This window comes from Lithobates pipiens, unplaced genomic scaffold (assembly GCF_037356315.1).
Source record: "Lithobates pipiens isolate NorthernLeopardFrog02 unplaced genomic scaffold, aLitPip1_a1.2 Scaffold_23, whole genome shotgun sequence".
In the NCBI taxonomy this organism is placed as follows: domain Eukaryota; kingdom Metazoa; phylum Chordata; class Amphibia; order Anura; family Ranidae; genus Lithobates; species Lithobates pipiens.
The window spans coordinates 127,094,983-127,109,742 of record NW_027507785.1 but is presented as its reverse complement, the minus strand read 5'-3'; the positions used below and the strand labels follow the sequence as shown (position 1 = coordinate 127,109,742).

The 14,760-nt window shown below is 44.2% G+C and overlaps 1 protein-coding gene across 2 annotated transcripts in view; it reads right to left on the bottom strand.

Annotated features, from left to right (window-relative positions):
- TAB1 (TGF-beta activated kinase 1 (MAP3K7) binding protein 1) overlaps positions 1-14,760 on the bottom strand; it is a 203,789-nt gene that overhangs the window by 119,531 nt on the left and 69,498 nt on the right. For both annotated transcript variants that reach the window (XM_077452322.1, XM_077452323.1), the window contains one exon: positions 10,369-10,507. In XM_077452322.1, the coding sequence (XP_077308448.1) occupies positions 10,369-10,507 (139 nt within the window). The remainder of the gene's footprint in view (positions 1-10,368; positions 10,508-14,760) is intronic.

Sequence of the window (14,760 nt, the reverse complement as noted above, 5' to 3'; positions counted from 1 at the left end):
ACATACATGTTGACTTTCATGACTCTCTACTTGGGATGCCTTTAAAAAAGTTACTCACAGGGCCTTTTTATTTCTGAAACGAAGGAGGTGCAAAACACAACCAGGGGACACAACAGTAGCATTATACAGTTGGTACAGGAAAGGGAGCAGAAATATGTTGCAGACCCATCCCATGCTGCAGCCATCGAGACTTGGTTGGAGGCGCAAAAGGCCCAACAGTTGCACACGTGAACAAACGGGCCACTTACTGGCTAAAATTGTTACTGCACACCAGACTCCTCATATCTTAGCCTTGCATACTCCTGCTGGAACTTTAACTGCCCTACTGCACTACTGAGGGAGTTAGTCCGCTTGGTAGCCAAGTGTCTGGTCTCCTTAGCGGTTGATTTCCTAACACAAGGTCAAGTCGCCTACTGACCCTGGCTCTTATAGACCCAAAAAAGACAATAAATATAGTACATTGTAAAGGTTATCAGTGTAAGAATACAAAGCGAAAATTAAACTAGACATTCCTTAGATAACAGTTCTCGGCTGGTTGAAGTCTTACCCATTCGGGAAACTACTTCGTCCCATACCAAGGTATACTCTTATGTTTTTCCCACCTAATCTAGTGGGATCGTTTCAAACCTCAATAGGTAACCCTCTGTAAGTAGGAAGGACTAGAAAAGAAGAAAGATGTATTGAAGAAGAAAAGAAGAAGGCAGGTTGAGAGGAAGATAAATGAGAATAAGATGTCCTATCAATGCACTTTACTTAAAAGTTTGTCTAGATCCTACAAGGTTGTCAGGGAGATGTGCATATAATGAGCCCATGGTTCCTAGGTGGCCTCAAATTTCTTAAAGTGGAAATAAACTCATCGATTTAAACAGTTAAAAAATTATTCAGAAATATATGTGCAGCGCCATAGCAGTTGAAGATTAAACAGAGGCAAAGATGGCAGCTTCCTTGGCTGAAAACGATAGGGGAGTTTACGTCCACTTTAACTGTATCTTGGAGGACACTGACCACTGACTGATCTTTTCCTGGACCATGATGCATATTTTTTTTTTGCCCGATTATTATAGACAAAAGGCTGTTTCCATGCTTTCGCTATCATCAGTTTAGCTCCCAGAAAGTTAAAGTGAATAAGGCCCCCCCCCCTACTTTTAGTGGTATTTTCTACTGGGAAGTTCATCAATGCTATGTGAGTGGACTTAGGAGTGGACATTTCTGTAGTCTGAATAATGTAAAAATACTGTTCCAGAATCCTCTTATTTTAGGGCATTCCCACCATGTATGCAACATGGAGCCTATGCGTGAACACCCTCTGAAACGGGGGGGGGGGGGGGAACTTTGGTAATCTGGTAAAAAAAAAACTGACTCTGACTAAGCAAATTAATCACTACTGTTGTACACCATTTCCAGACCGGCTTTATGCCACAAAAATCCGCAGCTATTAATATTTGGAGAGTCTTTCTGAACATCCAAACCAGGCTGAAATATGGGGAGGGTCATTCATTCCTTTCTCTGGACGCCAACAAAGCCTTTAACAGCGTGGAAATGCCGTATCCCTGGCTGACCCTTAAACGCATTGGCTTTGGAGACAAATTCATCTTTTGGGTCAAAATACTATACCATGTCTGTTGCTTCAATCCGGAGAGGGGGCTGGCCCTCCCCAATATTTGAGCTGGGCAGAGGAACAAGGCAGGGGTGCCCTCTCTTCTCTGCTATTCGCACTTGCCATCAAACCTCTATCGGCTATGATCCAAGCAAATGAGAGGATTGTGGGACTCCGACTTCGGGGGTCTTGTCCCCCTCTTCGGTTCTTCTGCCGGGCCACCGCGCCTTCTTATAGCTCTTTTGCAGGCAGTGGCCCGGTCTTCTGTCGCCGCCGCCTTCAGTTCTTCTGCCGGGCCACCGCGCCTTCTTATAGCTCTTTTAGAGGCGGTGGCCCGGTCTTCTGTCGCCGCTGTCGCCTTCCGGTCGCCTTCCGTTCTTCTTCTTGTTGTTCTTCTTCTTCTTCTTCTCCAGGAGATGTTGACACGTCGCTCTCTCCGGCCGGAATGCCAGAGCCGCGCTGTGCGGCCACTTATAGTGACAATGGGGTGGTGTCACATGGTATATGTCACATGTACCATGTGACACCGCCCCATTGTCACTATATAAGTGGCCGCACAGCGCGGCTCTGGCATTCCGGCCGGAGAGAGCGACGTGTCAACATCTCCTGGAGAAGAAGAAGAAGAACAACAACAACAAGAAGAAGAACGGAAGGCGACCGGAAGGCGACAGCGGCGACAGAAGACCGGGCCACCGCCTCTAAAAGAGCTATAAGAAGGCGCGGTGGCCCGGCAGAAGAACGGAAGGCGGCGGCGACAGAAGACCGGGCCACCGCCTGCAAAAGAGCTATAAGAAGGCGCGGTGGCCCGGCAGAAGAACCGAAGAGGGGGACAAGACCCCCGAAGTCGGGAGAAGAGGCCGGCGGCGGGGAGGAAGACCCCCGAAGACGGAAGACCCCCGGAGCTGTGCAATAAAATATTTTATCTCGTGTGTTGTGTTTTTTTTTTGGGTACTTTTATTTTACAGGTGAATGGGTAGGGGTACATTGTACCCCATACTCATTCACATAGGGTGGGGGGCCGGTATCCGGGGGCCCCCTTATTAAAGGGGGCTCCCGGATTCCGATAAGCCCCCCGCCCGCAGACCCCGACAACCAACGGCCAGGGTTGTCGGGAAGAGGCCCTTGTCCTCATCAACATGGGGACAAGGTGCCGCGCGGCCCCCCCTTCCCCAAGGCACCCCCCATGTTGAGGGCACGCGGCCTGGTACGGCTCGGGAGGGGGGGCGCGCTCGCTCGCCCCCCTTTCCTGGCCGGCCGGGTAGCGTGCTCGGACAAGGGTCTGTTGTGGACTTTGGGGGGACCCCCACGCCGATTTTTTTCGGCGTTGGGGGTTCCCCTTTAAGTACATTCCAGGCGGCGGCGCCTACCTGCACACGCGCTCGAAATGAGCGGACTGTTGCCTCGTGTGTGGGCGAGTCCGCTCATTTCAAAAGTTGCGCGGACTTAGTACGACGAACAAAGTTTGCCGTATTTGTCCGCTCAAAAAGTGCCGTGTGTGGGCGTGTTCGTTCATTCAAAAGTTTGAGCGGACTGTTTGACGAACTTAGTTTCGGCAGACAGTCCCCGCGTGTGTACGCGGCCTCAGTTTTTTATTTTTTGTGCTATAAAAGAAAAAAGACCGAAAATTCTGCGAAAAAATGAATTTTTCTTCGTTTCTGTTATAAAATTTAGCAGATTAGTAATTTTTTCTTCATAAATTTTGGCCAAAATTTATACTACTACATATCTTTGGTAAAAATAAGTACAAATTGGTGGATATTATTTGGTCTTTGTGAAAGTTATAGAGTCCACAAGCTATGGTGCCAATATCTGAAAATTGATCACACCTGAAGTACTGACGGCCTATTTCAATTCTTGAGACCCTAACATGCCAGAAAAGTACAAATACCCCCCCAAATGACCCCTTTTTGGAAAGAAGACATTCCAATGTATTTAGTAAGAGGCATGATGAGTTTTTTGAAGTTGTCATTTTTTCCCACAATTCTTTGCAAAATCAAGATTTTTTTTCCATTTTTTTTCCACAAAATTGTCATATTATCAGGTTATTTCTCACACACAGCATATGCATACCACAAATTACACCCCAAAACACATTCTGCTATAACTCCAGAGTACGGCGATACCACATGTGTGAGACTTTTACACAGTGTGGCCACATACAGAGGTCCAACATGCAGGGAGCGCCATCAGGCGTTCTGGACCACCCAGGACAATTCTGACATTTCTCTCCTACATGTAAAAATCATCATTTATTTGCTAGAAAATTACAGAGAACCCCAAAACATTATATATTTTTTTTTAGCAACGACCCTGGGGAATACAATGGTGGTCGTTGCAAATTTTTATCTCACACAGTATTTGCGCAGCAATTTTTCGAACGCGTTTTTTGGGGGAAAAAACAGTTTTGTGCTTAAAAAAAAACAAAAAAAACAGTAAAGTTAGCCCAATTTTTGCATAAAGTGAAAGATGAAGTTATGCTGAGTAAATGGATATCGAACATGTCACTCTTCAAAATTGCACATGCCCGTGAAATGGCGCCAAACGTCGCTACTTAAAAAATCCCCATAGGCGACGCTTTAAATTTTACTGGTTACATGTTTTGAGTTGCAGAGGAGGTCTAGGGCTAGAATTATTGCTCTCGCTCTAACGTTCGCGGCGATAACTCACATGTGTGGTTTGAACACCGTTTTCATATGTGGACGGGGCTTACGTATGCGTTCGCTTCTGCATGCGAGCACATGGGGACAGGGGCACTTTACATTTTTTTTTTTTTTTTTTTTTATTGTTCATTTTACTTTATTTATTTTAGTTTGACATTTTTTTCCCCAAAAATAAATTTTTGATCACTTTTATTCCTATTACAAGGAATGTAAACATCCCTTGTAATAGGGATATGGGGTGACAGGTCCTCTTTACAGTGAAATCTGGGGGTCAATATGACCCCACATCTCACCTCTAGGCTGCGAAGCCTGAAATAAAAAAAAATAAAAAGGGAATTCTGGCTTTGATCGTACTGGCGAGTTGGTAGAAGCACCGGAGGGCGGTGAGGGATGGGGGGGCGTCTATGGCTGGGTATTGCAGGGTATCACAGAGTATGGCTGGGTATCTCCGAGTATGGCTGGGTATGGCAATTTATGACAGGGTATTGCAGAGTATTGGCGGGGTACTGGTGGGTATTGCAGAGTATTGGGGGGTATTGCAGAGTATTGGGGGGTACTGCAGAGTATTGGGGGGTACTGCAGAGTAATGGGAGGGTACTGCAGAGTAATGGGAGGGTACTGCAGAGTAATGGGGGGGGTACTGCAGAGTAATGGGGGGTACTGCAGAGTAATGGCGGGTACTGCAGAGTAATGGCGGGTACTGCAGAGTAATGGCAGGGTACTGCAGAGTAATGGCAGGGTACTGCAGAGTAATGGGGGGTACTGCAGAGTATTGCAGAGTATTGGCAGGGAATTGAGGGGTTAAATTCGGTGAGCAGCGATGTGGGCACTGCAGATGCAGCCCACATCGCTGCTGACACCGATCTCTTTCCCCTCCGCTGTACCGATCGGTACAGAGAGGGGGAGGGAGGAACCGGCGTCATAACATGACGCCGGTTTGTTTACAAGTGATCACTCCGTCATTTGACGGAGCGATCACGTGGTAAACGGCCGCGACGAGCGGTTGTTAAGTGGTTAATAACAGTAGTTATTTAAGTAGTTGTTTAACCACTTTCAGACCGGACCATTTTGCTGGCTTAAGACCAGACCACTTTTTGCGATTCGACACTATGTCGCTTTAACTGAGAATTGCGCGGTCATGTGACGTGGCTCCCAAACAAAAATGAGGCCCTTTTTCCCCAACAAATAGAGCTTTCTTTTGGTGGTATTTGATCACCTCTGCGATTTTTATTTTTTGCGCTATAAACAAAAATAGAGCGACAATTTAAAAAAAAAACACACATTTTTTACTTTTTGTTATAATAAACATCCCCCAAAATTATATTTAAGAAAAACGTTTTTCCCTCAGTTTAGGCCGATACGTATTCTTCTACATATTTTTGGTAAAAAAAAAAAAAACAATAAGTGTTTGATTGGTTTGCGCAAAAGTTATAGCATTTACAAAATAGGGGATAGTTTTATGGCATTTTTATGAAAAAACATTTTTTACTAGTAATGGCGGTCATCAGCGATTTTTATTGCGACATTATGGCGGACACGTCTGACATTTTTGGAACCACTGTCATTTATACAGCAATTAGTGCTATACAAATGCACCGATTCCTGTGTAAATTACACTGGCAATGAACTGGTTAACCAGGGGGTGGCAGTGTAGGGGTTAAGTGTTCCTGGGGGCGTGATACTAACTGTGGGGGGCTGGGCTTTGTGTTAGTAAACACTAATCTCTACTCTGATCACATGGAGCAGAGATCAGTGTCACTTGTTGCTAGGCAGAACGGGGAGATGCTGTTTACAATGGCATCTCCTTGTTCAGCCTCCCCGTGAGATGATTGCGGGTATCCCCACGGCGATCAAGTCCGCAGGACCCGCGACCGGACTCACGGGGGTCCCGATCGGCATGCAAGCACCCCGCTAGCGCCGCGCACACGATGACAGGGCGGCAATATAGAAATGGATGTACCTGTACGCCAATATGCCTGCCCGTGCCATTCTGCCGACGTACATCGTGGAATAGATACAGGAGCTAATGATCTCTATTAACTTGAGATCATCGGATTCTGGTAAGAAGCTGCAATATTGTATAGGCATCTTTGGAGAACATTTGCCACTTTAATGTTTACAGAGAGTACTGAACACCTTTCAGCACATGTATATGGACTTTACTACACCTATTTGTATGCATTTTTGATTTGCATTATTTTATATGATCAAGTTTTCATTTATTTAAAGTGGTTGTAAACCACTGGGTGTGTTTTGTTTTTTTCCGACCTGCAAGGTGAAGCCATAATGTGTTAGTTTACATCGCATGACGTCGTTGATGAAGTGGGCATATGTGGATATAGTGAATATCTCCTAAACAGTAAAGTTTAGGAGATATTCACGGTACCTACAGGTAAGCCTTATTATAGGCTTACCTGTAGGGAGAAGTGGTAGCAAAGCGTTTACAACCACTTTAAACCCCCTAGGTCTCCCCTGTCCTGGACTAAAGTTTATGGAGAACAGATTGTGACAGCCAAAACCAGATGTGGCAAATCTGTGTTGTTTCTGGGTTCTTCCTGGCTAAAGGAGAACTGTGGACAGACATAGCTGGTCTCCCTAACCTCTGCCCAGTGACCTCTACTATGCGGTTTCCAGGCAGTAGGTGGGAGAGCAGTGCATAGGAAGTGCATTGTGAGGATTACATGCATTCAGCAGGTGGAAATGCACACAGAACCCCCTGCTGGTGGTGCATTGGAATTGGTAAAGTGTCAAGTAAATTAAGTAAAACTAAAAGTGAAAATCCCATTTAAAATGAATTGAAATTTACACTGTCACACTACAAAATGTAAAAAGCAAGAGAAGCCATGCTGCAGAAAAAGTTCCAAGTTCCGCTTATTTTTAGATCCCTCCCAACATGTAAAAAAGTTGCTTTAAAAAACATAAATCCAGAGAATTTGAAAAATATGCCTACTGAACACCTTGGCTCTCGCCCCAAACGCATTTAGGCGAGATCCTGGGAATGTGGAAGATCCCAAATATTAGAGAAGCATTGTGACGGGGCGTGTCAATATGAGATTTGAGATCCTCAGCTTTCCTAAGATCACGTTTTTATGCTGAACAGCTCCTCTCCTGAACGCACAAGTGATTATTATTTTCTGCCTTTAAACTCCCCAAAGCCTAGTGTGCATTGACACATAGGTTAACATGGAGGGGGGGTTTACAGGCAGAGAAAAAAAATCCCAAATACCTGTAAAAGCAGAGTGTTTGAGCTCAAGTGTGCATGAGGTCTAAGGCCCCTTTCACACTGGGGCACTCAGTGTGCTTGCGGTAAAGTGCCGCTATATTTAGCGGCACTTTACCGACGCTTTAGCAGTGCTGATTGGCCGCTAGCGGGCCAGTTTTAACCGAAAAAGGGCGCTTTGCAGGTGGGTTTGGAATGCTGCCCCACTGTTTTCAATGGGAAGGGGCACTTTAGGAGAGGTAAATACACCGCTCCTAAGATGCGGCTTGCAGGACTTTTTTGACCATCCTGCAAGCGCACCACTCCAGTGTGAAAACCCTCAGGACTTTCACATTGGAGTGCACTGATCAGCTCTTTCAGGGCGCTTTGCAGGTGCTATTTTTAGCACTTTAGCGCCTGCCTCAGTGTGAAAGGAGCCTAAAGGTAAATAAAAGTAGATACTACCATATGGCAATCAGGCACTTTTAATAAAATTTACCATAGCAAGTATTATACATTTTCTGTGTGATTTGACTGTGTGGAGTTTTTTTTTTTTCCGTCTTGAGTTTAATTTTCAAGTCCATGTCAGGGCAAAGCTAAACCAGAACTTTTTTGTCACTGTAAAAAGTCATATTGGGTTAGCTTGGCTTAAAGAGGAAGTAAACCCTGATGGGTTTTACTTCCTCTTTCATTCCCTGCAAAGGTAAAGCATAATGGACTACTATGCATCGCATAGTAGCCCATTATGTGTCACTTACCTGACACAGGAGCCAGCGATGTCACCACTCTCCCCTGTAGTCCGGCGCATCCATCTTCTCGGTGGGTCTCGCCGCTATCACTCGGCGAAGCCGCGATGACGTCACTCTCGCGCATGCGCAGGGAGCCGCCATGCGCGGCATATTCGCCGTTGACGGTGCCACGCTTAGTGTGCCTGCGCACCACTGTCTACGGCGCATACGCCGTAGACAGCGGTGCCTGTCTTTTGGCAAATATCTCCAAAACCGTGTAGGTTTAGGAGATACAGTGCCTTGTGAAAGTATTCGGCCCCCTTGAACTTTTCAACCTTTTGCCACATTTCAGGCTTCAAACATAAAGATATAAAATTTTTCTTTTTTGTGAAGAATCACCAACAAGTTGGACACAATTGTGAAGTGGAATGAAATCTATTGGATTTTTGAAACTTTTTTAACTAATAAAAAAAATGAAAAGTGGAGCGTGCAAAATTATTCGGCCCCCTTGCGTTAATACTTTGTAGAGCCACCTTATGCTGCGATTACAGCTGCAAGTCGCTTGGGGTATGTCTCTATCAGTTTTGCACATTGAGAGACTGAAATTCTTGCCCATTCTTCCTTGCAAAACAGCTCGAGCTCAGTGAGGTTGGATGGAGAGCGTTTGTGAACAGCAGTTTTCAGCTCTTTCCACAGATTCTCGATTGGATTCAGGTCTGGACTTTGACTTGGCCATTCTAACACCTGAATACGTTTATTTGTGAACCATTTCTTTGTAGATTTTGCTGTATGTTTGGGATCATTGTCTTGTTGGAAGATAAATCTCCGTCCCAGTTTCAGGTCTTCTGCAGACTCCAACAGGTTTTCATCCAGAATGGTTCTGTATTTGGCTGCATCTATCTTCCCCTCAATTTTAACCATCTTCCCTGTCCCTGCTGAAGAAAAGCAGGCCCAAACCATGATGCTGCCACCACCATGTTTGACAGTGGGGATGGTGTGTTGAGGGTGATGAGCTGTGTTGCTTTTACGTCAAACATATCGTTTTGCATTGTGGGAAAAAAGTTTGATTTTGGTTTCATCTGACCAGAGCACCTTCTTCCACATGTTTGGTGCGTCTCCCAGGTGGCTTGTGGCAAACTTTAGACAAGACTTTTTATGGAGATCTTTGAGAAATGGCTTTCTTCTTGCCACTCTTCCATAAAGGCCAGATTTGTGCAGTGTACAACTGATTGTTGTCCTATGGACAGACTCTCCCACCTCAGCTGTAGGTCTCTGCAGTTCATCCAGAATGATCATGGGCCTCTTGGCTGCATGTCTGATTAGTCTTCTCCTTGTCTGAGCTGAAAGTTTAGAGGGACGGCCAGGTCTTGGTAGATTTGCAGTGGTCTGATACTCCTTCCATTTCAAAATGATCGCTTGCACAGTGCTCCTTGGGATGTTTAAAGCTTGGGAAATCTTTTTGTATCCAAATCCGGCTTTTAACTTCTCCACAACAGTATTACGGACCTGCCTGGTGTGTTCCTTGGTCTTCATGATGCTCTCTGCGCTTTCAACAAAACCCTGAGACTATCACAGAGCAGGTGCATTTATACAGAGACTTGATTACACACAGGTGGATTCTATTTATCACCATCAGTCATACAGGACAACATTGGATCATTCAGAGATCCTCGCTGAACTTCTGGAGCAAAACTCTCTTGCAGCTGTGGCACCCCCTCATCTACACAACCCCCATTTGACTCAGCAGTTGGCAGCAGAGAGAACAGAACCCCTCCTACAGATTCTGTGCAGCCACAACACCCCCTTGTCGCCACATTCAGCACACAGAAAGTAACACAGTTAAAATGGATGCAGCGGAGTGGAGGGAGATTTCTGCAGCACATTTGGCAAGTATATAAAATAATATCCGAAGTGGTTGGAAGGAAGCTTCAGAAAGGCAAAGATGTTTTTATTACAAATTATTTGAGCACACTGCAATTCCTCTTTAACGTGATCCATTCAACGGAATGGAGTAGCCCTGCAATCACGTGCAATGCATGCAGCTGAGGCATGAGTGTGCAAAGTTTTAATGGTTAAAATAAATGGATTGCTTGTCAGAGGGTTAATGGTAATGTAAACAAGCCCTACATCTTTTTAAAAAGTCACATTAAAAGTATTTTTATTGGTAGAATTTGTTTTACTTACCAACATTAGCGACGTACAGTTTGTTGTTTACAATGATCACCACAATAACCATTGCTCCTCCATAGATTTCCTTCTCTAAAGTGTTTAGTCGCTCTACAATCTTCTGGTATTGGCTGGGAAGTTGCTGAAGCACTGCACCCTAAAACATGGAGAAAAAAAAGTGAACAAATCTTGATAACATCCCACCTGTATGTACAACACAGTAGATGGTTAATATGAAGGTTAGCACCGATGACCTCTTTATTAAAATACTAATTGCCTGGTTATTGCAATACTTTTAGGCTTAATGTACAAGGGACGTTTTTACAACCTCACCTGAAGGATTTAACGTGACAGATAGTAACCCACGTTTAAAACGTCCATTTTGCCATGTTTACATGCCGCGTTTAGCCACATTTGCGTTTATAAGCGCTTGAAAAAAACAGCCAAAAATGAAAAACATTCGGCGATTGAAATGCCTCTAAACTCAGAGACTGAGCTCTTTTTTTTTTTTTTTGTAAAGCAAAAAATATATAAAAGCCTCTAAAAGATAACTGTCTAAAAATGACATTAAACTAACCTGTGTACATGTAAAATTGGATGAGTTCAGGGGCAGCTGAAAAAGGCATCCAACTGCCTCTGAACGTCCGTTTACCAGCAGCACATTCGGCCCGGGTGTATGGCTGCCGGACCAACAGAAGCCAGTCATTCGGCTTCTGTCGGACGAGCATGCTAGAAAACCAGCAGCCGACCAGCTCCCAGTCAATGGCTGAGAGCGCTGACCGCAGTATTTTGGTGGGCCCTCCCCCTGTCAGAACACAATAGCTCAGCTACATCGGATTGTTAGTACAGCGGCTTTGACCCGAGCTGCCAGTTTTTTTTTTACATTCAACCCAGTATGTATGAAGATTTAGGGTCTTGCATAAATGTTTCAAGTAGGCAATTTAAAACAAAAGTATCAAAGCCATTGGATGAGCATGAGTGCCAGGAAAGGGAGGTCTGCAGTAGGAAACTACATACAGTATATCTTTTGTACAGATTGCCTTTAAAGGAGAAGTGGATTCAAAAAGTTTGTAAAGGCAATTTTCTGTAGCTAGTGGCCATGTTGTTTGAGAACCTTAGGGCAGCCATGACAGCTTGGCTAAAAGTTTAACATTATAGTAAAAATCTGAACTCCCTCCCTCCTCCCTTTTTTCCAGGAATTCACAGGTTTATACTACAAAAGAGCTGTTATCTCAACATAGAGAAAGCAGAACCAGGCTAGGTCTGTAAAAACAGCTAATGTCAGCCTGGCAGCATGTAAGCCTCTCAATTCAGAGAACCAGCAGATACCGGTCGGAAATACCTTAGTGCACATAAAGCTTAAACAGTAGAATAAGTATGAAATTTCAACATGTTTCATAACTTCCAAAGTAATAATAGCACAGCCATAATATGGACATATTTAGTTTCCGCAGATAATTTAGGAAGTCCAGACAACCCTATGTCAGGTCATATGGGAAACCACTGGTACCCCTTATTCTTCCTAGGTAAACTAGGCCTTGGAGACTTGATATTGTGTATTAGTTTTGAAGCAAATGTCACGCTGAACAACAATATGGATATTTGCACTCTGTAAAAAGTAGAGATGCAGAGAAAAGAGTGGAGTATCATGGCATAACATAACAACAATAAAGCAATAGCAATAATAAGGCGAATGTCGGATAGGCTGAGGCTAGAAAAATAAATCAGGAAGAAGGAATCCCGCACTCACTTACTGGCACCCCAATGGGATCACACTGTGCCAGCAAGGGTGGAGACCCTTTTCCCTGTCAAACGGTACATAAACCATAACAGTGAAAGGGATGAACATACACAAAGAGAGGGTAAATAAGGGGGCGGGGGGGCGGGGAATAGGTCACCATTTGTAACACGAAGAACAAGCATAGAATAAATATCCCAACAGGGCATAAATTGGATTGCATTCGTAAACCAAGTTATCAACCTTTGAACTCAATCTTTAACCGAACAGCTGAGGTGGGTTAGCCAGCTACGCCATTTAAGCCTAAACGTCGTGGCTTTAAAATGTATAAAGGCTAAGAGTCTCTCCATCTCGCACTGATGGTTGAGGGTGAGAACAACATCAGAGGGAGAAGGAGAATCCCCCAAATTCCATAACCGTGTGATAGTGAGTTTGGCTGCAAGTAATATTTGTGTAAGCACCACTCTAATCTTAGAAGGAAACTCATGTATTGTTAGATGTAATAAGGCTAGCTCAGGTGTGGGATCCACACGTTTATCACATATGTCAGATATCACTGTGAAAACCTTATTCCAGAAGGATCGGACTGATTTGCACGTCCACAGGATATGGTACAATGTACCAACATCTCCGCACCCCCTCCAACATAAGGCTGTACGATCTGGGTAAAATTTACTAAGTTTATAAGGTGTGAGGTACCAGAAGTGAACCACTTTAGAAAAATTTTCCCAATGAATGGCGCATCTGGAAAACGCAGACTTCCAATAATCATCAGAAAAAGTTTTACCAAGGATGTTTCCCACTTGGCAATAGTAGTCGTTTTGCAAAAGGAATGCTGGGCATTATAGATGCTGTAAAATAAAGATATCCCTTTAATAGGGCCATTAGGGTCCCGGAGGAATTTATTTAGTAGTGAAGGTATTTGCAGGTGAAAAGGTAGGGGGTGCTTCCGTAGAAAAAAGGAAATTTGTAGGTAGGGAAAATAGCCTGAGGCAGGGAGTTGAAATCTCGATACCAAATGATCAAACGTACAAAGGGACACGTTATGATACAGATCTTGGAGCAGGGTTATGCCTTTGGAGATCCATATTTTCAAATCAAGGCATGGAATAAAGTGGCGGAGGACTGAGAGCGGGATAGGAATTTTACAGAGCGATTGATCATGTATGGAAGAGATGGGAAGTTCAGACCATAGTTTTGTGGAGATTTGAATCGTAGGTATAAAGGAAGTAGGGATTGGTGCACCCAACATAATAGCAATAAGAGTGGATTTGAGGTCCCAATGCATAGTGCCATCAACTTCCATGGCTATCCACGTTTTGTGTTCGGAGGGGGCCCACCAATATTTAAGTTGGTCCAAGACACAAGCTTTATAATACGCCATTACATTAGGACCACCCATACCCCCATGCTTCCTATGTGTCTGCAAAATCGTAGCAGAACCCCTAGGCGGTTTACGATTCCAGATGTATTGATTAAATATCGTTTGTACCGAAGAAAGGAAAGTACGTGGGATGGGGATTGCCAATGTGTGAAATAGATAAAGGAGTTTAGGGAGTATAATCATTTTAAGTGCTACTATCCTACCTGCTGTCGATAGATCCTGAGTATATAGATGCGACAATTGCTGAGGAAAAGACTCTAAAAAGGGTTTGAAATTGTATGTATACAATTGTGAGGTCTGCCTAGTCAGATGAGTACCTAAAAAGGGTATAGAGTGAGAAGACCAAGTAAAGGGGAAATCCCTAGTCAAAGCTAATTGCATGGGGGCTGACACATGGATACCTAGAATTTGAGATTTAGTAGCATTCAGTTTATAATAAGAAACGGCGCTAAAGTCCTGCAGCACTTTCTGTGTCTCAGACAATGATGTCAAGGGGTTAGAGAGTATGAGCAGAACATTATCAGCGAATAAGCTGATTTTATGTTCTCTACCAGCTATAGTGAGCCCGGTGATATTATGATGAGATCTAATATGTTCTGCTAAGGGTTCCATGAGAAGCGTAAAAATTATCAGTGAAAGGGGGCATCCTTGTCTCGTCCCATTAGTTATATGCATCGATTTAGAGGCAATGCCCGAAGTGAGTACTGTGGCCGAGGGATTGGAGTACAGTGCCATGATGGCCGTCTGAATCCATCCCACAAATCCAAATTTATTGAGTACCTCAGTTAGGTAACCCCAATGTACCCTGTCAAATGCCTTCTCTGCATTCAAAGAGAGAAGCAGAGAAGGCACCCGAGAGGATCCAGCCTGGGAAATTAAATTAATAAGACGTCTAGTGCCGTCCGGGGCCTGTCGTCCGGGTACAAAGCCCACTTGATCTGGATGGACAAGATCAGGTAAAACCGTCTGTAAGCAGGTAGCTAAAAGTTTAGCAAAGAGTTTCACATCTGTGTTGAGAAGGGATATGGGTCTATAATTTGCAGGGTTAGTAGGATCCTTGTCGGATTTTGGCAAAGTCACTATCACCGCTTTAAGCATTTCAGGTGGAAAAGTGCCAGAGGATGAAGCCAGACTGAAAACTGATTGTAAATGAGGAGCAAGGTCATTAGAGAAGAGTTTATAATACTCATTTATGAAACTGTCCACACCTGGAGACTTACGGTTGGGAAGGCTTTGGATGGCCAAACAGATCTCGGAAATCATAAATGGGCGAGAGATGGAATCAAGT